The sequence below is a fragment of the Phoxinus phoxinus genome (assembly GCF_949152265.1).
Source record: "Phoxinus phoxinus genome assembly, chromosome: 5".
Classification (NCBI taxonomy): domain Eukaryota; kingdom Metazoa; phylum Chordata; class Actinopteri; order Cypriniformes; family Leuciscidae; genus Phoxinus; species Phoxinus phoxinus.
The window spans coordinates 32,060,466-32,084,250 of NC_136880.1; the positions used below are offsets into that span (position 1 = coordinate 32,060,466).

The 23,785-nt window shown below is 35.8% G+C and overlaps 3 protein-coding genes across 5 annotated transcripts; all 3 read left to right on the forward strand.

Moving 5' to 3' along the window:
- The first annotated feature begins 505 nt into the window (after positions 1–505).
- ptx3b (pentraxin 3, long b) lies at positions 506–3,751 on the forward strand. Its single transcript, XM_079613306.1, has 3 exons — positions 506–906; positions 1,901–2,458; positions 3,042–3,751. The coding sequence occupies exons 1-3, from the start codon at positions 732–734 to the stop codon at positions 3,656–3,658; spliced, it is 1,350 nt and encodes a 449-aa protein (XP_079469432.1). The 5' UTR covers positions 506–731; the 3' UTR covers positions 3,659–3,751.
- A 3,274-nt stretch (positions 3,752–7,025) lies between these two features.
- golim4b (golgi integral membrane protein 4b) lies at positions 7,026–15,490 on the forward strand. Of its 3 annotated transcripts, none has more exons than XM_079612180.1 (13): positions 7,026–7,506; positions 8,255–8,329; positions 8,509–8,558; positions 8,677–8,730; positions 8,848–8,998; positions 9,151–9,233; positions 10,422–10,505; positions 12,377–12,710; positions 12,938–13,017; positions 13,489–13,626; positions 14,472–14,540; positions 14,645–14,776; positions 14,900–15,490. In XM_079612180.1, exons 1-12 carry the CDS (start codon positions 7,320–7,322, stop codon positions 14,750–14,752), a joined length of 1,413 nt encoding a protein of 470 aa, XP_079468306.1. In that variant the 5' UTR covers positions 7,026–7,319; the 3' UTR covers positions 14,753–14,776; positions 14,900–15,490. The 3 variants fall into 3 exon arrangements, with proteins under 3 accessions (XP_079468306.1, XP_079468305.1, XP_079468307.1); XM_079612179.1 differs by having other exon boundaries at positions 14,645–14,734; XM_079612181.1 differs by lacking the exon at positions 14,645–14,776.
- Positions 15,491–16,043: 553 nt separating this feature from the next.
- Positions 16,044–23,060, forward strand: pdcd10b (programmed cell death 10b). The gene is made up of 8 exons (XM_079613760.1): positions 16,044–16,228; positions 16,987–17,134; positions 17,849–17,902; positions 18,085–18,202; positions 18,386–18,512; positions 20,403–20,481; positions 22,357–22,439; positions 22,602–23,060. The coding sequence occupies exons 2-8, from the start codon at positions 17,045–17,047 to the stop codon at positions 22,681–22,683; spliced, it is 633 nt and encodes a 210-aa protein (XP_079469886.1). The 5' UTR covers positions 16,044–16,228; positions 16,987–17,044; the 3' UTR covers positions 22,684–23,060.
- The last annotated feature ends 725 nt before the right edge of the window (positions 23,061–23,785 follow it).

Consider the following 23,785-nt stretch of genomic DNA (forward strand, 5'->3'; position numbering starts at 1 on the left):
TTTACAAACCCTCTATAGTTGTTCCAAACCTGTATGGCTTTCTTTCATCTGTGCAACACAAACATGTCTCATGTTGTTTGTTGTTTTGGACCCCACTGATCTTCATTGTATGGAGAGTTGCAATATTCTTAAGAATCCTATTTCTGCACATGGTTCTGCAGGTTTCAAAAGTGGTTCTGCAGGAGTCAAAAGTGGAACTGGCACTGTTTTGAACAGCAATAAGAAAGAATCGAATAGTTAACTCGTAATGTTATCTAGTTAACTTCTCGATTCATATCTTTCTTATTGCTGGTTTCACTGTCATGGACAATGAGAGCTCCCTCTGGAGTAATTATAGCTACTCCCATAACATCAATCATCCTTTTTGTCTGAATCTCTCTATCCTTTTACCTTGACTTGAGGCAGAATTCTCATTTGGGGAGACCCAACCCCTTTCCTATTTTCCTTTCCACACCCCCATGACAATTTCTTGCCCAAACAGCGGTAGAGACTGAGACATTTGAATACATCACATATGCTGCCCACCTCCAACAAAGCATTACTCACAGTGTGACAGCCCTGCTCTGAGTGCTGTTTAAAAGAGCTTGCTCAGACTCATGCACACTCAGTGGGCTTCCAGGCACATGAGGCACGGTGACTGAGTTACAACACGGGAAAGAAAAAAGAAAAAACCCCACAAGGGATCTTAGTGGCTGTGGAACATCTGATTTACTTCAAAATAATCTGATTACATGCAGAGACAGACTAACATACACACCAGCATTAACATCAGAATGTATGCGCCCGGGGCCGTGTTGGCCCTCTGCCTGCCCTGCTTTTTGAGTGGGAATGTGTTTGGTTATGATTATGGAGAGGAGTACTCTGATTCCTACTATAACGAAATCTCCAATGGTGACCGCCTGCAAAGTAAGTTTTTTTATTTATTCCAGAAGTCTCTTCATTTTTATTTATAAATGTTATTTTGTACTGAAGTTTAGATTCTCATTTGACTTCTTAAAATAACCGACAGCATGGCACATTACTTTAAAATTAAACTGACAGAAATATTGAGGAAATGGGTGAACAAACACACACACACACACACACTCACACACGTGATATGATAATATAAGTTAATATTGATCATGTATAAAGGCTACATTTGGTGTTAAATATGGTCATAATTTCTTGTTAATTTTCTTTTCACATTTTTGCCTCCACCCATCCATTTTAAATGGTCTTGAAGTGTGACAACTTAATATTAAAAGTACAAATATTTCATGTAGTGGATTTTAAACATTTTTGCTTTTCACAAGTTTTAATGATCTTACAGAGTTCCAATTTAAAATTAAACCACAAATATTCCATATAACCTATCAAATTATGTAGCAAAATACTGTTGTTAATAGTTGTGTACTGTTAGTTGTAATAGTTGTAATACTGTTGTGTATCACACCACATGATATGGCAACATTCTAAAATTGTTTTATGTCAACAACCCAAATGTATTTGAATAATTTATCTGCAGTGATATGAAAGCATGTGTCACGAGTCACGACCCATAGCTTTTAAAAAAGCAAAAGTGTCGGCAGGTTTCATGACATTTGACATTTACATACCTTTCCACTGACGCTCTCTCCTGCAAACCCAAGCCTGGAGCTTGAACTTATTAACCAGGGGATGCTTATCAGTATAAGGTTATTCATTTTCAGAGAACTTGTCTCTGTTATTTAAGTTAGGTGCTGAGGAACCAGCAAAGCTGCTTTTAATTCTTGAGCCCTATATAAAGGAAAAAAGACAACAAATTTATTTAAATAAAAGTAAATTTTGTTTAGAATTATTACATGATGTTAGTACATTTTCGGTCAGATACACAAACACAGAGCAGTAAAAAGCATACTTGTTTTTTTGTTTTTTACAGCTGGACCAACGCAAATTCCCTGTCCGCCTCAAGACCTCTCACGCTGGGACAAACTTTTCATCATGCTGGAGGACTCTCAGATGAAGCAAGACATGCTCATGCAGCAGACTGAAGACATGGTTAAGGCAGAGATGGACACTATATGGAAGGAGCTCCATAAGCTTAACAACAACAAAGCGTGCGTCCAAGCTTCAGAAAACACCTGCAAATGTATAAGTGAACAGATGAACCGCAATCTGAACCAAGCCATGGACCAGCTCAGAAAGGTTGCAGATATGTATCAAGCCCAAAACAATGAGACGTTGCAGCAGCTCATTCAAGTCAGCAGGAACCAGGCCTCCCGCCTCACCAAACTGGAGAGCAACTCAGTGCTAGGAGCAGGTCTGGGACAAGTGGCCATGAAGTCATTCTCCGCTTATCCAAAGGAACAAGAAGCAAGCAATGCAGATAGCGGGAAACTGGAGAGAGCGCTAATGGCCACCGCTGTAGATCTCCAAAGGGTACATGCCCAGCTAGCCCTTTTCCAAAGAGCAACGGCACACCGCTATCTGCCCTCAGGTAGATGTTTCAACCATACGAAAACAAATTCATGATTATTTCACTGTTTATTATTTTAATGTAATACACTTTGCTAATCTGCAAAGGGCAATTTGGTTTAGGGCATAGGGAACAGACAGGGCAGACAGACAAATACAGTAAAAATATTGTAAAATATTATTGCAATTTAAAATGACTGTTTTCTAATTTAATATATATATTTTTTTTAAATGATTGTGATAAAAAAGCTGAATTTTCAGCAGCCATTACTCTAATCTTCAGTTTCACAAGATTCTTCAGAAATCATTCTATGCTGATTTAGTGCTGAAGAAACATTTCTTATTATTATCAATGTTGAATTTGTTTTTTTGAACAGTTTTTGCAGCTTAATATATTTGTGGAAACCCTTATACATGTTATACACATAGCACGCATAACGGTCCAGTAGTGTTGCCTATATTTAGCCTAATTTGTAATATATAATTTCTGTGGCCCTGAGAAATAATAAATAAATACTTCGCAAATATCTGTCAGTATTAGGATGCTGATTTAATGCAATAATTCATCTTGAATTTTATGCTAACTCTCATTCTCTTTTTTTAAGGCTGTGAAATGGCTCTATTATTCCCAATGCGCTCCAAACACATCTTTGCAGAAGTAACACCCTCCATGTCCATGTCCCTACAATCATTCACCATCTGTCTGTGGGCCAAAGTGACCCAGTCTCTAAATAAAACAGTGCTTTTCTCTTACGGAACCAAGAAAAAACCTCAAGAGCTCCAGCTTTTCTTGGCAAGGCGCTCGGTGCTCCTCACGGTGGGCGGTGAGACCCATCTAGTGGAAGCTCACAGTGTAGTAACAGATGGGCAGTGGGGACACTTCTGTGCAGCTTGGAGCTCAGAGCAGGGGCTGGCCACTTTATGGGTGAATGGAGAGAACGTTGCCAGAGAGCCTGGAGTAGCCGAGGGGAACGTATTTTCCAGTGACGGGTTCTTTCTGCTCGGGCAAGAGCGCAGCCGGTCGGGTATCTACAGAGATCTGGACTCATCGGTTGCCTTCACTGGGAAAATGACAGGGGTTAACATGTGGGACCATGTGCTGGACGCAGAGAGGATTAAAGAGTACGCCAATCACGACGGATCCTGTGATGGGCGCGGGAATGTGATTGGATGGGGTGTTTCAGAGATCATTCCACATGGTGGCGCTCAATATATCAACTGAGACTGCACCAATATTCATCACAACATGTTGTATATTATATTGTATATCATCAATGATTTTGTTATTATCTTATTTTTCATTCCAAATAAAAAGCACTCACCCTCATGTCATTCCTTGTTCTGCGGAGCACAAAAGAAGATATTTTGAGCAATTTCTCATTTATTTTGATGAAAATCAATTAGGTGCAACGGACTGGTAGCCTATATCAAAAACAGCTGAAAAAGTCTTCAAAACATCTTCTTTTGTGCTTCAGAAAGACATCATGAAGGTGTATGATGATAGAATTGTCATTTTTGGGTGAACTCTTGAGAGGATCCTTTTTTGACTAAAACATTGTACGCAAAGCCAATTAAAAAGGTTTAATATTGTGTATTCTTTTTATTTATTTTAGTACATTAAAGAGTAAATTGCATTAACATGTAAATAAATCAGTTAAATAAGTAAAAAGCTAATAAATTCTAGCGGTGTGGCTCAGTGAGCATAATTTAATGGACTACAAATAGCAGAACTGCTTCTCTGTTGTACCACATTTACATTTTAATGACTTAAGGTGGGGCAAGTCTGGATTTATTTACAGCACCATGCTGGACATGACTGTTGTTTACACTGTTCACCAATAATTCGAAACAGATGTTCCTGCTCTTGTAGTTTAGTAATTTACAATGTTTGTCTGTCTCATTGCTGCATATAGGTGTTGCTCCAATATGACTATTGCCAGTTGGTCCAGTCTGACCACACATATAAAATGAACCCAAACAAGGCGTGTGCTTAAACCAGAGACAGTAACTCTGAAATGACACCCACATGTGTATGTGTAATGATTGTTACAATGAGCAGTATTTTCCAGTGGTGTGTGAGGTATAAGGTCAGAGCCCTTTATGTTGACCTAACTTTGCCCTGTCAACCTAGAGGCAATGTTTCACCAGTATGAAGGCCTAACACATCAATATAAATTACTGTTTATATAAAAAGTTGATGCAAATGTATCAATACGTGTATAAATGTTTCTGCATTATAATTATGTTCAAAAACATTGCTATTGATTCAAAAGGTTTTGTAACATGACAATGGTATAGTAGGTTTTAAAGTAAATATTTTTGAGGTTAACATGTATCTCAAACAATGTTATAGAGCTCAAAATTATTTGGTGATTTACCGTTCAAAGTATGATGAATTTCAGTTATGAATGCAAAACTGTTGTAGCCTATCTTTACATATTATAAATATAAAGTATTCCCAACAAATAATCCTATTCTAGTCAGCAAAACACAACTTAGGATGGATGTGCTTATTAAAAAGAATCTTTCATGTTTCATTGGGGTGCTTTTCCTAGTTCTGGCCCCTTTTTTAAAATTAAGTTAAAAAAATAACATAATTTTTTTCAAATCCTATGTGTAAACTTTATTGTTTAATCATTGTACCAGAATAATTGTAGGTTTTCATGTAAAAATTTGATATCAATGGAAAAAGCTGCTGCATGGACATATTTCACATTTCCGGGTTTTTAGAAGCAGAAGTTGTCATAGTTGTAAACTACGATGGAAACTGACAAACATAATTTTTGCATACACATTTTCCCCAATAGCAAAATAAACAATGCATTGTGTTTTTATGACTTTCCAAAATAGAAAAAAATATATATGGAGAAACTGGTTGCGTTGGCCAGAGGAGAGAAAGATGTAAAATTCAAAGATGTCGTTCTCTCGGCTGTTTTAAAACCCCTCACAGCAGTGTTAACTGGTTTTCTGTAATTTAATGCCAATGTAAGAATACAGAGTTAGTTTTTTTATGAAAATAAAATTAAACACTTTGAAAGAATTCCAATGTTAAGCTGTGGGAAAGCATCATCACAGTTTGTGAAAAGGCCACAAAGCCATTTGTCCATAAAGCAGTGAGGTAAAGATCTTTTCTAAAGGGCTTGACTCACAGTTGAATATCTACATATATTGTATTATATTATGTTATATATTGAAAGTCTTCAAAGGATTAGTTCACCCAAAAATAAAAAAACATGTCAGTAATTACTCACCCTCATGGATCACTCCTCCATGGCTTCTATGGGATCGAAACTTGCCGGCCCATAAAGTTTCTAAAGATAATGTTTAAAACAGTCCAAGTGACTACAGTGACATTTATCAAGCGATGTGAATACTTTTTGTGCGCAAAAAAATGTAATTATAATAATTAACGACTTTATTCAACTATTAATTTTCTTCACTGTGGGCCTCTGAGTGAGTTCGTAGCGGTTCGTAGTGTAAGCGAGCGCAATGCTTCTGTGTTGTACGTCAGCACGTAGGCTCACGCATCACACACACATGACCAGCGTCGGTCAATGGTGAGCCTACGTGCTGATGTACAACCCTATGTGTACAACCCAGAAGCGCTGCAAGATAATTGCAATTTACCTGCATAATGTACTCTGAAACAATAAACACCTGAAATAATAAAATATAACATTATGAATAATAAAATTCATCCCACAGACATTTTCAGGATCTGTGTGACAATAATAGGTAGATGATGCTACTAGTGATTTAGTTACAGTGAGTTGTAATTCTGTTTTAATTTATATCTAGATTTTATTTTCACACACCTGTAAAGTTGTAGTGTTAGTATGAGGTTTTGAGCTCATGAACTTCACAGGTAGGCTAAGAGTAAAAAGTAAGCTGTGGGAACTTTACATCTGACTGCTCTAATCGACATCCTCTCATGATCCCAGATAACAGCAGGAAATGGAAAGAGATGCATCAGACCTGGAAATACTGCTGCTAAAGAGAAAAGACTCAACTATTTTTGCAATAGATGGCACCCATAGCTCTCGTCTATTTACAGTGCGCCTGGCGGGTCGGCGGGTCAGCCTTTTAAAAGCTCCTTACTCCTGAACCCTTCTCTGTGGAGTGGGCTTTTCCTCCTGACCCCAGTCCCACTTGTTCCTCAACATCCAGTAGCCTACAGTCGGGATCAGCCCATGAGACAAACAAAGGACTGCAAAGCACTATCCATCGCTAGATTATCAATTTCACAGCTGCACAACTCAGACATATATCAAAGAAAGATGCTGATGATGTAACAGCCAATGTGACAAACATCTGGTTTGATTTGCAAACATGTTAAAAGTTAAATGACAAAACTGGTCTCAGCAGATACCCTTGTTTCAGTTTATATATAGCCTACCATCCATGGAAGCTTTTCATCTGAATTTCATGTACTCGTTTAATTTAATTTAATTAATTTGTTGCAGCCAGAAATACATCATCGTTCGGTCTCTAAAATAGTTACATTGTGTTGTCTTCGGACCTGTGTAAATGTTGTAGGTGTGCGCACTATAGCCTCTGGGTGGCACTGTGCTCAAAAGGGAGGAGTTGACGAGAACAAACTGACTGTAATGACAGTGTTATCTGAATGACACGTATGAAAGTTTTGAAAAAGCCAATTCATAGGCATTAGTCGGACTTTTTTCCTTCAGGGATAAGTAGCCTATAATTAGAGCTAACTTAAAAAGTCGGGTATACGAGAAAGTAACTGTGCGTCCATTAAAGGCACAGCATCGCAAGGGGAAAAAATAAACAGACGGATCATTGTGGCTCTCCTAAACATAAACGTTACTGAAGAATCGGATGGCACATAGTCTTTACTGTCTACTCAAGAAGAGGAGGAAAAGATGGGGAAAGGAATTTGCTCGAGACGACAGAGAAGAATATTTCAGTCTTTCCTACTTCTCATCTTCGTTTGCGGGACGTTGTGCGCCTTCATGGTCTCATATGAGATGCATAAAGAGCTGAAAAAGACTGAGGCGACGGCTTTGAAGTACCAGCAGCATCAAGAGTCACTTTCTGCGCAGCTGCAAGGTAGAAAATTAATGAAAAGATCCTACAGTGAAGGCACTGTGTATTAGATGTCTGATTAGGGCTTACATGATTGTTTTGAGATATGTGCTGCATGCCTCCGGAGATTTCTATTCAAAATGTGTTGGCCTGTTTGTTCATTTATCTTATCCAATCATAATAGTTGGCACATTATAATGGAGTAGATGGCACGCATCAGAACAGCATCAATATTTTCATGTGAACAACATTCCTTGAGAATACTTATTAGCTTTCATTTGCTGGCAATGCTTTCTGACTCTTAAGCTTTTGAATGGAGTCCTTTGACAAACATTGGATAACACTACACTGAGGATTTTCACCTCTCTGTGCCAGATTACAGTGTTCATAATATATCTGGTGAATGTCATGAAACCTGTCAAGAAATGTCCAGATCACATTTCAGCAAAAAACAAAACAATAATGAAATATATTGTACATTGGGAAATTATTTGCAGGACACTTCAGGCCACTTTAACCCTCTAAAGTTCTCTCATTATTTTTTATTAATCTATTAGAAATACAGTTTTACTGTATTTAATTAAAGGCAGTTCAATAATGCTAATATGATGTATAACTCGTTAATTGTTCCTTATTTTTCATGTTTCACAATTGAAAATGAGTTTTTTGCATTACAGTGATGGTTAAGGAGTAAAATAACTTGATTAATAATATCACAATGCAAAAAAAAAATGTTTATGTTAATAAAAAAATATTTTCTCTCTCTTTTCAGTGGTATATGAGCATCATTCTAAACTAGAAAAATCCCTCCAGAAAGAGAGACTCGAGCATAAGAAGGCTGAGGAGGGTAATGTCCTGTTCATTTGCACAATAATTGATTTCCTGATTTACACAAGCCACTTAATCTGTATGCGATTTGATAATGATGATGATAGATAATGAATGATAATGAGTCCAGGTTGTGCTGAATGCAGTGTGCTTCATGTTTGTTTTTAAAAGCCTTTATTGATTGTCAATACATCATAAATTTCCTTGTGTTTAAGCGGGAATCACAGAAGGTCCTCAACAAAGAAAAGGTAATTTAAAGCGAATGGTGTTTTGATTGCTAAATGATGTGTAAACATGATAGAGCTGAAAGAGCCGTTTCAGCTATCGTGGATGCATAATAACTTGCAGTTTTGTTCGACCTAACAGCAAGATTCAACCTATCGACTGAATGCTCTGCAGACAGAGCACCAAATACTGAAGGTGAGATGACATTCATAATGGGAGTTCTTAAAAAGTAATTCTGTAATTCCAGTTATGGAATAATTAACGGAATAATTCTTCTTTGGATATCGACTTCTTTTGCATACAACTAATCAGTCCCAGCATGAAGACTTAAAGATGCAATACTATGAACTTCAAGAGAAGCACCAGAATCAAGGGCAGGATCATGAACGTGTGCTGGATGAGCACAGGCTGGAAATAGACATCCTGCAGAGAGAGAAGGAGGTTGAAATATCCAGACTGAAAGGTAAGCCAGAGTGCTACTCTTATTCTTGTAGATGTATTCAGAGTCATCAGATTTAAGACTCAGACCAAATCCATTTCCATCCATATAAAATGCACCTGACCTGACCATACACATTTTGTAGAGTCTTTCATCACCTGTTTTGCTACTTCTAGAGAATGTGTACAACCTTCGCGAGGAGAACAGACAGCTGCGGAAAGCTCATCAGGACATCTACACACAGTTACTTGACGTGCAGGTCAGAGAAACTACAAAGGATTCTGGGATACATGTGATTATGGTTTAAAGGGAGCTTGAATTTGCATAAATAATATTGCTATTCAGTTTGTAGTTCTAGACCTTAAAGGGGTCCTATTATGCTATTCCACTTTTTCAACTTTAGTTAGTGTGTAATGTTGCTGTTTGAGCATAAAAAAGATCTGCAAAGGTTACAAAGCTCAAAGTCCACTCCAAAGGGAGATATTTTATTTAACAGATTCCCCTTTTCAAGAAGTACAACGACCGGCTTGTTTGGACTACAACACGCTTTTTCCGGATCTGATGAAGTCACGATGTTACTCATTTAAATAATCAGCGCCCACGGAATACGCAAAAAAACGAGACAAGGCCTGGTTGAGCTGCATTAGAGAAGACAGTTGTGGTTACGAACTTGTAGTTCATTTATTTTAAACACTGTTCCTGAACATTTATCTGTGTGCTCCACATTTTATAGAGAACAGCTTGTTTTCTGTTGATTTTGTAAGCTCTTGTTTTTGTAAGACGGTTCACCGCCCCTTAGGAAAATTAGCCATGGTTTTGTGATCGATAACTGTTTTTATTACCTTATTTTTCCAACAAATATCACAATTACCGTAAATGGTGGATAACAACGTATCTATAATGTATGAGAAAATTACAAAAAAACATACCACTCTGAAACATCCTGTGAAATCCTCTTGTTCAATAACATTGTCAGGGTCTGAATTGGACTCGAAATGGTTTGAAATTGATGCTATCCTTATTCATATTTACACTAGAGAAGAACTCACAGTTATGGATTTTCCCGAACACGCGTTAAGCGTTGCCAATCACAACACACTAGGCCAGCTAACCAATCACAGCACATTTCGTATTTTGGAAGGAGGGGCTTTATTGAAATCTGCGTGTTCGAGCCAGACTGGGGAGAGAGGTGCTGTAATAATGTAAAATATCTTTAAAATAATGTGTTTTTTGACCAATCAAGCATGATAACATATTCTAGTACAGCCAAACACAAAATCAAGACTTTGTAAAAGGGCATAATAGGATCCCTTTAATTCCAGAGGGAACCCATGGCAAATTAGCTTGCTCTACAAATTGTCATCAAGACCAAAAAATTATATTTCTGTGTGTACTACTCCAAATATTCAAGATGGACATATTGAAATTACACCATTCACCATTTCAGGAACAGCACAAGAACCTGCAAGCTTCAAAAGATCATCTCACGCTCACATTAGAAGACCATAAAAATGCACTTGTTGCAGCTCAGGTAACACAGAGTCATGACTACTACTATAAGTTTGCCAGAACCTATTCTAGATATATTGCTTGAAGTACATCATTCTGCTACTGCATGCTGCAATGCTTTAAACAAATACAAGAACAATCGGCATATAAAAGAACAATTGTATTTTGAAATTGCATTCCAAAATAATGGCTTTCCTAATACTAATTCTTAACACTTAATGTTTGCTATTAATGTAAGAAAGCAATAAAAGTTCTGTCATGACAACTTTGGCATGGTAATGGATATGAGAATGTTGATATGTTTGGTCTTGATCTGCTACGCTGCTGCTTATATTATATTAGGAAATATAAAAATTTAAAATTACAGTTTTCTTTTTTGATGTATTTTTTTTAAAAATTCCTGTGATGGCAGCTGAATTTTTAGCAGTCATTACTAGAGTCTTCAGTGTCACGTGATCCTTCAGAAATCATTCTAATATGCTGATTTGCTGCTCAAGAAACATTTTTTATTATTTATGTTGAAACAGCCTAATATTTTTGTGGAAACAGTGATACATTTTTCGGGATTCTTTGATGGATTGAATTTATTTTCAATCCATCCATTATTGAGCATTTATTTGATGTTTTTGTAACAATGAAAAAGTCTTCACTGTCACTGTCACAATCAATGTAATGCATCCTAGCTGTATTAAAAAAAAATATATAATATATATATATTACTGAGCCTAAACCTTTGAACCTACTAATGTTCTCATCTCATTGTATGCCATCTCACCCTACAAAGACAGCGGATGAAATGTGCAGACAGATTTGATGCTCCTGTCTAGCAATGTCTTTGTGCATGTCTGAAGTCTCATATTATGGTTCATCTTTTTCTATGCCTCAGGCCACAGGTTCAAGCTGTAAATACTACAGATGTGTTTCCTCCCTGACAGTTGACCCTGTGTGAGTGATGAATGTTTGCATGCCATTAACATTTTAATACTGACATTATGTCTGACTGGATATAATGTGCCACATTCTAACATTTAAATTACTCTTCCTCACCTTACATTGCAGGTATTATCTCTTCAGTAGCATCATGTAATATGAAAAAAAATATTCATTCTCAAATGAAACCGGGAAAAATCTTTTATTAAAATTATTTATGAAGGTTAGAATATATAACATGCGGTTATCTTGCATTATAAATTCAGTACATTTTCTCCGGGGTAGTTTATTTAATTTACGTTTTGAATTATCTCTTTACTGCTGAGTTAGCATCTTTCTCTCGTAGCGTCAGGTCTCATACTATTTAACTTTCATTACCCAGTCCATGCATCACAAAGTATCACATCAGAAATGTTTAATTCCATCTTAATTCAATATTTGAATGAAGCTTCAGGTGGAAGAGCTGATGCGATTAAAAGAGAATCGTAATAAAGCCTCCAGTGCAGGCCAAGCAGCAAAAATTGATAAATTTGCTATACTGAGCGCACCCACAGCTATATTCTGGAGACAGTAGAACGCCTAAATGAGGAGCTGGCAAATATGCCCATTCAGGTACAGATGGAAATGCAACATACAACGTTAAAAGACTCCCTCATTCATTATTTGGCTTTTCTTTCCTTTTATTTTTAAGAAAGGCTATGGAGTAGTCTACTGTTGACATGAATGTGTGCTGTTCACACTCTCAGGTCACAAATGGATTAAGTCTTAATCCTTTTTTGAAATTATTCTCACTTCCTACTGCAGCTGAAGTATATATTCAAAGGCCATTTGGGCTAGTTTGTCAACTTCAGGATGAGATGACTCATGTAACTTAATAATGTAAATGTGTGACTGTGGCTAATGCAAGTGTCTTATCATCAGGCCACACCACACTTTGGTCATACGGATGTTTCTCCTTTACAGGTGGAAGGATATGAGAAAAATGGAAAAGGGTTATCCCCTCAAGGTGTGTTGGAGATTGAAAATAACAATGCGACCAAAGTGGCAATGAAGCAGCCTCGGAAAATTGATATTTTTGCTGAGGGAAACGGCAAGAAAGAGGAGAGAAGCACATCAAAGGATAGAGGAGGAGAGGATAAGGGGGGAAAGGCAGTGCTGGAACATTCCTTATCAAACCCAGAAGAGCTGGGCATTAACCCTCGCAACACGCTAAGCCAAAGCCCAGAGAAACAGACACAGACAGAGCCACTTCACAGAACCAAAGTACACTTTGAGGCTTTGGATACAGTTATTGCTGGTAAGGAAGGATATTTTTTGTGGCAGGTATTGGCCTTTTCTGATACTGCTGTATTTTATGAAGCTATGGGTTCTAGCACAAAAAAAAAAATCTAAAGTGCAACCAAGTTGCAGTTGTATAGCTGAGATTGGAAAACAAAAACAACAATTAATAACCCATTAAAGTATTTATATATATATATATAGACATACAGTATGTTGCTAGTTTTGATTTCTCTTGAAATACAGGAAATGCTGTCCAATCCCATCATGTTATGGCTAGACGAGAAGATGCAAAAGATGTAGAGGACACTCAAAAGCATAACAAGGTGTGTATGATAATGCAGTGTGTGCGTTATTATGTATACAGTAATGTCTTTTTTGGATCTGCATTTGCAAATTTTCCTCTGCACTGCCTGAGTGTCTTTACAGTAAGAATTGCATGATCGGACATTAAAGTGGCCCAAATCAGATTTAAAAAGATCAATGTGTTGATGCTGTGCAGAAATTAGATCTGTGTCACATGCAGAAAAAAAACAGATTTTGACCACTTACACACTGCATGAATGTAGACAAATTGCATGCAGAGTCGTAAATGAATTATTCAATAGCATCAAGGCTGCAGTGTGGTGGAAACACTATGGCTGTACTTTCTCTGTATTATTTCTTGAAAAGCTCAAATATTTGACTTTGAAGTGCAAAAAATTATCTTTAAAGTTTTATCACATGAAATTACATAATTTGCAGTTTAAGATTTCTATTAATGACTTATTCTCTCTTAAAATGGCTCCTTTGAACAGGACCTAGGAGAAAAAAACATGAACATTGAGAATGAGGCCAACAACCAGAACGAAGATGAATTTGAAGAGGCAGAAGAAGAAACTGAGTACAAGACCAATGCGAACAAGATCAGGCCTGAAGTGGATGAGCAGCTTGTGGTGAGTTTACAAGAAGGGTATAGACAAGCTCGTCTTCAATTGTTCATGGAATAAAGTATTTTAGGGACTTAGAGATATATGTTTTTAAGGAATTAAAGAAATACTTTTATTCAGCAAGGATCAAAATTGACAGTAAAGACTTTTACATTGTTACAAAAAAATTATATTTAATAGAAAAAAAAATATTTGTTATTTTGAACTTTCTATTCAACAAAGAATCCTGAAAAGACCTATCAGGCTTTCCACAAAAATATTAGACAGCACAACTGTTTTCAACATTGATGATAATAATAAGAAATGCTTTGCATGATTTCTGAAGGATCATGTGACTGAAGACTGGAGTAATGATGACTCTTTGCCATCACAGGAATAAATTACGTTTAAGAAAACATAGAAGAGTTATTTGATATTGTAATAATATTACTGTTTGTATAGCTGTATTTTAAAGGCAGCCTTGGTGAACATGAGTGAACATCTATTTCAAAAACATAAAAAAAATCTTACCGACCACAAACTTTAGAATGGAAGTTTGTATCATTTATATTTTTACATTTAGATTAACTTTGCCGTCATCTAACTAACACACACTTATAAATAACTTTTAGCAAATCTTAAAATTACCATCCATTTTCATATTGTACATGTTGATTTTAGTTGTAATGCTTTATTTTTAATATCATATAATTTATATATATATATATATATATATATATATATATATATAAATAAATAAAAACTGTAAACCTGTTGACAAAGTTGCTGTTAGTAGTTGCCACTTGCCAGCAGAAGAAGTAAACCCACTGGTATGGAATGATAAGCAGATTACTGATGCACTATATCAATAGGTGGCAGGCAATCCAGAGCCGCAAAAGGACCAGCCGGATGAGCAATATGAGGACGATGTAGAGGATGAGGTGAGGGAATACAGGCATTGATGGACTGGTGTGCTGAGGAACTGATACAAAATGGTACATGAAAAATGACTTGTTCCCATCATCCCCACTGCAACATCCATTAGACTCTTGATGACTCAGTGCATGACAGACAGAAGAGAGCAGAGGAGCAAGAGAGAGAAGAAGATCCCTACAGTGAGCGTAATGGAGCACGGGTCAGCCAAATGCTTTAGAAGTATTTTCCTATCAATCAATTAGTGAGTGAAAGAATTTCAACTTAGTACTTGCAATGCATAACAATGTATTCAGAATGTACATGCACTATAACGTTAGACAGGCTAAATAGATTTTAAATGTCATAAAATAATTAATTGTTTCAGGGCCTTAATAAACTGAATGAAAACCCAGAAGCAGAAACCGATGCCAAGCAGGAGAGCTTCCATGAAACAGTGATAAAAAGAGGATGAAGAAGGCCTTAAGGAAAGCAATCAAAAGCATGAGATGTGAACATGACTGCTTCTAGTGTCTACTGAATGGCTTTCCACTGGCAGAAAACTGAAGTGCAACAACTGTGATCACTTTTTTTTTTTAAGTGACTACTTGTGCAAGTGCCTTGTACTTTCAAGTACAAGGATTTGTTCAGCATTTATAAATAATCAAAGCTTGATCTTACCAAGGCGATATGAACTGGCACCCTGGTGAACATTCCATATGTCAGAGAATATTTCAATGATTTCTTATAGGCAATTATTATTTATTTTTAAATATTCCCTCAGTTCTGTACTTGAGATTTTTTTATATATATATTTTGTTTTAAATATGGGTTAAAATAAATGTGTTCAAATTAATCTTCAGTTATCTTTTACTTAGTAGTAATGTAGTACGCGCTTTGGGTTTAAGAAAAGCGCATTGCAAATAAAATGTATTATTATTATTACTAGTAAGAGATAGAAGTTACATCAAAGAAGTAGTGGGGGGGGGGGTATTGTACATTTACAGTTTGTACATTTACAATACTACAAACTGTAAATTTGTTTATGCTTTTCAAAGGTTGCTTTTTACTATTTGTACTTTTTGTCTTGCATATTCCTTTCATCTGAGATTGTGCACATCTGGACTTTATCTGTCAAGCATAAGAATATTATTAAATATTAAAGCTATACATGAGCTCTGTATTCTATTATTATCATTTAAAATTATATGGAATTTTTATGCTGCTCAGTAGGAACCTTAATAAATTTGTATATGTGAAAAGAAAATTACTTATAAATTTAGATAAATAGCAAATATATTTTTTTAATTAATATAGTGTGTGTGTGTGTGTGTGTATTTTATTATGATTAGTGTGGTTCTTTTGGTCATGTTCACCTTTTGTTTTTACTCCTCTTCTGCCTATATAATTATTATATATCTGTATTTTTATACAGATCAATTCCTGTATGTTTATTGTTAAAAAAGAAAAATATTTTAAACAATATTTTACATTACATTCAAAATAAAATATGAGGAAAAGCTTAAACGCCCATAGATCGGGCAGTCTGGTTGGTCAGGAGGAGACGGAAGTCGTCACTTTTCTCACAGCTCACGCAGAAAACTTCCGACTTCCGAAGTTGAAAACAAACACAGCTACATTTTTTCTAGCTTAGCGTCTTGGAAGTCTTTAGTACTTACTTCTCCGCTGTGGGACGTGCTGGCGAAGACGAGAGCAGGTATTTCAGTCGACACTGTTGTGATCATATTATAGGTCTACAGACGTCGAGATGAGCAGCTCTGTCTGCTAACTTTGATAGCAAGCCGGCTACTCTCTTGCTATCAAAGCTAGGCTGCTAATTCTAAAATCCAGAATGAGGTCTGTTAGATTTGGCTTTGACGGTTTAAAAACAACCAAACTGAATCGATATTATCCCGAGGGACAGTTCAATAATAAAGAGCCTAGAAAACATTTGCTACATAACCTGCTAACCGGTCCATTACAATAGATATGCAATTAACCATAGTTTCATTAGCATCGGCTTTCTAGGCTGTTTACTTGACTAATAATAAGATGACTAACGTTAGATTGTGTCAGATAACGTCGATATTATGTGCTGTAGGTGAGGCTCTGCTGTCACGTGTGAAGTTTAATTATTAGAGGAAGACCATAACAGTACCCCCCCCCCCCCCCCCCATCCATAAATATTTGATATATATCTGCCTGCTATCGTTTGATTTAAAGCATTATGTGACACTATTAATGCCATTAAAATATTCACATTGAGAATGACTTTATTATAATAGTGATTTCAACGAGATTCCAATAAGTAAGTTAACTGTTATGCATTTGCATTTCTTGTTTAGTTTAAGGGTGTTACAATTGCCCTGGTCTCTTTTTCTTGAACATTTGTAAAGTACTATTGATTGTTATTATTTGGGAATAAATTCTTGGAACATATCCATTAATCCAGTATATTCCTTCCAAATGTTGTAGTGCGCTTGAGAGAACTGTGGTGCAGCCCATTTTTACCTGTGGTGGGCCTCCATTGAGGATGACAATGGAAGAGATGAAGAATGAAGCTGAGACAAATTCAATAGTCTCTATGACATTATATGCAGTCATGTACCCCGTCTTCAATGAGGTATTTACATTTACACTTCAGTATAAGCCAACATGCAGTGTTTGTTGGCCACAAAAAAAAGCATGCTGTTATATTGTGTTATATTATTATGTTTTTTTTAAATTATTTTTACTTCATTTATCTAACTGTAAAAAAAAAAATGTTTTGGGTCGGTAAGATTGATTGTTTTTGAAAGGCGGCAATTATTTGATAAATAAATACAATGAAAAGAGCATATTGTGAAATATTATTGTAGTTTTCTATTTTAATTCATTTTTTACATGTAATTTATTCCTGTTGTGGCAAAGCTATATTTTAAGCATCATTACTTCATAGTCCTCAGTGTCACATGATCCTTCAGGAATCATTCTAATATGTTGATTTGGTGATCAAGATACAATTTTATATTATCAAGTATGTAATAATCTAAAAAATAACCCCAGGCCCCCCATCCCTCATGGTTCTTTGATGAATAGGATTGTAAAAAAAAAAAAAACACAAAAAACAACAGCACTTATTTGAAATTAACATTATATTTGAATGGACTTTATACATGTCTTTACTGTCACTTTTGATCAATTGAATGTGTCCTTGCTGAATAAAGTATAAATTACTTTTAGAAAAATCTTACTGACCCCAAACAGTACAGTAGTGTAACTTTCAGCAGTTGATGTATTATCATAAAGTATGTGAATATGAAATGCTGGTCAGATTTTGACTTCTATATTATGACAGTTGGAGACGATAAACCTGTCAGCGGCACAGACATTGAGGGCAGCATTTATCAAAGTAAGACTTCTTGAAAGTGTCCATTTATCAGCTGGCAGATGCCGATAGTACAGTATTTTTTTTTTTTTACATATTATCTATTTCATCTGAGCCTTGTGATGATGTATTTGTTTTTTGTTTTACATAATGTGAGGTTTACTAACGTGAGTTTAATGCTCTTTAATCAATGCCACCCTCTAAAGGCAGAGAAAGAGAACCCAGGGCTCACTCAGGATATCATCATGAAGATCCTGGAGAAGAAGAACGTGGAGATCAACTTCACAGAGTCACTACTGCGCATGGCTGCAGATGATGTGGAAGGTAAGAAAGTCATTTGCCTCTAGTACAATCCCTATTTCTGGATCTTTCCTGCAGTAACGCTCAACATAATACAAGTTATGATTGGCCATCATCAAAGTCTCTTTGTTTTTCCAGTAAATATCAAAGTGCACCTGTTTTAGTATCTGAACCTAAGACGGTTTGTGTCTGACTCATATTTCACAGAGTATATGATTGAAAGACCAGAGCAGGAATTCCAGGACCTGAACGAGAAAGCACGAGCCCTCAAACATATCCTGAGTAAAATCCCAGACGAGATCAACGACAGAGTGCGCTTCCTACAGACCATAAAGTGAGGATCCTGTCCCTTGTCTTAAAGGGTTAGTTCACCCAAAAAATGAAAATTCTGTCATTATTTACTCAATAAATAAACTCATTATTTACTTATTTACTTTTTTATTATGTTAATAAAAGCCTAAATTCAATCTGTTGATCATACAAAGCGATCCAGTCTCTTCAGAATATTTGGACTAAACCGCACGATTCATTTGGATTAGTTTTACGATCTCTTTATTAACTTTTTGAAATGTCAAAATGGTAGTTGTGTATCTGTCGACGGAGGGACAGAAAGCTAGCATTCAAAATTTCTTCATTTGTGTTCTGAAGATGAAGGAAAGTCTTATAGGTTTGGAATGACACGAAGGTGAGTAAATGATGACAGTATTTTCATTTTTGGTTGAACTATCCCTTTAACCTTGATGGCATAGTGTTAAAGATCTGGATATGGTTGCACCAGCCATTTGTAAGTTCTTACTGGAACCTAAAGTCCACACTAGAAGCTTAGTAACTACTAGCTGGTTTGTTACTAACTCTACGTTATTCTGTTGCACCGTTTATTCCATTCGGTCGGCAAGCGTCTGTCGGGCTAGTTTTTTGCTGTGTGCTCCACGTCGGCTTTAGTCGAGTTACACGACAATAGAGCACGAGAAAATGATCAACATAATTGACATTTAAAATGGTAAGCAAGCACTGCTTTGTTTACGGTATGTATATCTGCAGTCCTAGTTTCGGTTTCTCTTTTTGAAGGACAAATATTGACTGATACCTGATGATGTAGACATTAGTTGGCAGTCGGCTGCGGTCTTTGCGGTGTGTTTAATCGCAGCTATTTGACCCAGACGCGTCAACACAAGGCGACAACACTGTCAGCTTTCATCGCCGCTAGTTTTTTGACATAGGCTTTGTGTTACGGCCTTTATGCATAGCTGCATTTACACACCATCAATGATTCAATAGCAGTTGAAATGCAGTGAATTTCAGTGTATCCTTGATTCTAACCTCTTTTGCCTCACATAATTAACAATAAAAAATATTTCCCATTCAAACATACGACCTAATCATGTAAAGAACACCCAGAAACTGTCATAATAATAAATAAATGTAATTTATTTGACTACATGGAATGATGCACATATGTTTGTGTTGAAGAGCCATTAACAAAGTAATTTATTCACATAATGTTCTCTTTCTTAAAATGTAAGCAAGTGTAGATGTCAACATTGACATGTCTGTCTGGTAAACTAGCTTATGGATGCAATTCAGTCGGTCTGCTGCCTTATTCTAACTGTTACTCGTGGTCAAGGTTTCTGTAAATATTTAGTTTGTACGTAGAGTTCTGTTTCATTTAAGTGCATTGGTGCAATGCAAAAGTATTTAGCAGTGCGTAAGTTGTAACTTAGTGCCCCTTTATGTCAATACTTATGTACAACTGGTGCAACCGGCCCCTGGCCCAGTAATCAGCATGACCCTTAACCTCCAGTCGCTCCAGGGGGATTGTCCTAGTATTAAGCATCCTGTAAGTCATTTGGGATAAAAGAGGACCGCTAAATGACTACTTATGTTGAACTTACTTACTACATACTAGAGTAATGGTCACGCAATAACGGCAGTCGAAATCATTTGGAGCCTATAGATTTTCCCCTCTTTATATCCTTGCATAAAGTCTAGTGGTTTAGTTTTAATCAAGCAATCAGCCAGCAATTAATCGACTAAGCAATCTCGCATAGCTGACAATAACATGGATACATAGACCTCAGGAGATGTTCAAACGGGAAAGATTTGTAGACATTTTAATGGGCCTCGCCTCTATTATCTTGCCATTCTCCACTGCCTGACTGCTGAGTCAGTGCTTCACTGTTCATAAATGTATTCATCACTCCTGACCTCTCGCTGATTTCCACAGAGACATCGCCAGTGCTATAAAGGAGCTGCTGGACACAGTCAACAATGTGTTTAAGAAATATCAGTATCAGAATCGCAGGGTAAGTATTTCTTCTTTCTCAGGAATGCTGTTGCACAAGCAAGTTGGGATGTTTTTTAAGAGATATTTTGAGTTTGATACAAGTTAAGCTCAACTCACAGCTCGTAATGTTGATTGCAGAGCTGCACAATTCTGGATAAATTGAGAATCACTATTGTTTTTCTCCCACAATTCTTAATCAACTAAACAAGAAAACATTATTTACTAGTGGTTCTGACAAAATGTTAATTGCTGCAGTATGTTTAAAAATATTTAATTTGAATTTACTTGCTCATAAAGACTTATTTCTTTACTAGATGAATCAGCATTTTTGAATGATTCAATGACACATACATTTTTTAACAGTCACTTGTCTCCGACTCGCCACTGGTAATTGATACAATCCTTATTTGGAGTGACAAGTTACTTTCAAAAGGTGATTTACTCTATTTTGAACACTACTGTAGACATCAGTTTTTATATCCTAACTATAAACTTTTATCCCAGTACTAATAATTAAAATTTATTGTAAGAATAATGATACTGTGTGGTTGAAAAGACTGTTTGTGAAGCTGTTTGGTACTGCTTTCTTTATGTCAGCAACGGCACCAGCGCAGATTTGAATGTTCTGCTGTGATCAGACTTGTTAAAGGTTTAATAGACATTGCCCAATTGAGATCACAATCTTTTAACGATTAACAGTGCAGCTCTACAACAAAATAAGTCTTAAAAAAAAAACTCTTACAATGTAAGGGAATGTGGCAAATTTGTAAAAGTTTCAATAGTATAGCCACAAGCTATAAACAATATGTAAGTTTATTAGGCACTAGAACAGTGACCAGAACTTTCTTTCCATTAGATACAATGTAGAGCTGCACTATTAATCGTTAAAAGATCGCAATATCAACTCAAACACCCTTAATGACAACGTTTCGGCTATGACAAAAAATCTTTGACAAGTCTGATCACAGCAGAACATTCAAACCTGTGTTGGCGCTGCCGCTGACCCAGAGAGACTGACCCAGGGTTGTCATGTATAGGTATGAAACAGCCTCAGTCTTTTCAACCACACAGTATCATTATTCTTACAATAAATTTTAATTATTAGTACTGGGATAAACGTTTATTGTTAGTATATAAAAACTGATGTCTACAGAGTAAATCACCGTTTGAAAGTAACTTGATGCTTCAAATAAAGATTGTATCAATTACATTGTTAAGCCAGTAGGTGGCGACAAGTTACTGTTAAAATATGTATTTGTCATTGAATCTTTCAAGAGATTCGTTCAAAAATGCTGATTCATCCAGTAATGAAAAACAAGTGAAGTCTTTGAGTGAGGCATCAAATCATTCATTCAAACCAGTTAAAAAAAACAAAACAAAAAACAAGATAAAATAAAATATTAACATTTTGTCAGAATCTGTAATAAATTGTTACTTTGTTTAGTTGTCTATTAAGAATTGTGAGATCTATTTTAAACAACAAAAAAAAAATCGCAATTCTTAATTTTAACCAAAATCGTGCAGCTGTAATGTGTAAAAATACTTGCTAACCTTTTCTGTGAAAAGTTGTCTAATTTTAGGACTTTTAAATGGCTAAAATGGCTAAAACCTTTAAATGACCGTAAAAATTCTGCACAACATCTCAAATACACAAGTTTTAACAGAAAAATGAATGTACCGGTAAATGGTTTTATAAAATTATAAGCTTTTAAACCATCCAAAAAAAATTTATAAAGATAATGAAGGTTGTCTTGAAAGTTGCCACAAATGCTGTCAATTGAGCTCAACTTGGTGAAAATTCAGATATTATCATACTTGGATTACTTTTTATTTTTTTATTTATTTTTTTTAACTCAGATGAAATCTAATATTGAGACTTTTTTTTTTTTCCCAGGCACTTGAACACCAAAAGAAGGAGTTTGTGAAGTACTCCAAAAGCTTCAGTGATACGCTGAAAACATACTTCAAAGATGGAAAGTAAGTAAGCAAGCAGACAGTGATGGATGTTTTTTCAAAGTGCAGTGCTCATGTTTCAAGCAGACATCTGTTTTACAGATCTTCTATGAAAGTGCATTTCTCAATGAAAATGATGGGTCATTTGATGTCCCGAGCACTGACTTTTCTCTTTCTCGTCCGCAGGGCAATAAACGTCTTTATCAGTGCCAACAGGCTTATCCACCAAACTAACTTGATACTGCAGACCTTCAAAACCGTCGCCTAGGAGACACAGCTGTGATGTGTGCGGGAGTGTGGAGCCAGTTTTGTGTAATATACAAAGATTTTTGTCTTTTGAAAGTCTAATTTATAAACTTTTGCCTAATTTGTAGGAACTTGAAATGAGGAGTTCAAGACATGTTCATTTACTCTTAGCTGAATAATCATGATTTTTCACTTTTCGTTACCTTTTTCTTTCACTGTTGTTCCAATCAAATGAAAGCCAAAAGACTTTGCGCCTTAAAGTGTCATGCAACATTCCATATACAAAGTGTAAATATTGCTATTCTTTGTCATTCAGGCATAAAGAATAAGAATAAATGATGTATTTAACAGATATTTGGTTATAAATGTTCAATAAATAGTTTCCAAATGTTTAATATTCTCGGTCTTGGGAGGTTTTTAATTTATTCACTTAATATATCCCCGAGATGCAGCAAGGGAGTTAAAAAGACGACTTTTATGAAGTCTGCTTTGTAATGTACATTAAGAAGCACAGTTAATGGAAGAGCTCTTCGGCTTTCTCTGTTTAAGTGGATATTTAATGGGCTCTGTAATGTCTGAGCAGATACAGAAGGGGGTGTCCTGGGCTGAAAGATGCTGAGGATAGTCTCATAATGCGATTTGGTTTGAAACTTGAAACCTAAACACATGTATTTGATTTTATGTACAAACATCAAAAGTATTCTGTAAGATTTCATGTTTTTGAAAGAAGTCTTTAATGTTCACTAAGGCTACATTTATTTAAAACAGTAAAAAGTAATATTGTGAAATATTACTAAAATTTACATTTACTGTATTCTACTTAAATATATTTTAAAGTGTAATTTAAAAAAAAATTCTGTGGTGACAGCCAGTGTCACATGATCTTTAAGAAATCATTCTAAATGGTAAAATTATGTAAATCATTCTGAAATGGTGCTCAAGAAACATTCCTTATTATTAATTTTGAGAACAGATAAAAAATTGTGGCGTTTTTGCGGGGGGGGGGGGGGTTATTTTCTTTTTTTTGGGGAACCTAGATTTAAAAAAAAAAAAAAAAATCCCCCAGGAATCTTTGCATCCTGAAATAAGAACAGCATTTATTTTAAGTGAAAATTTTCTGCAAT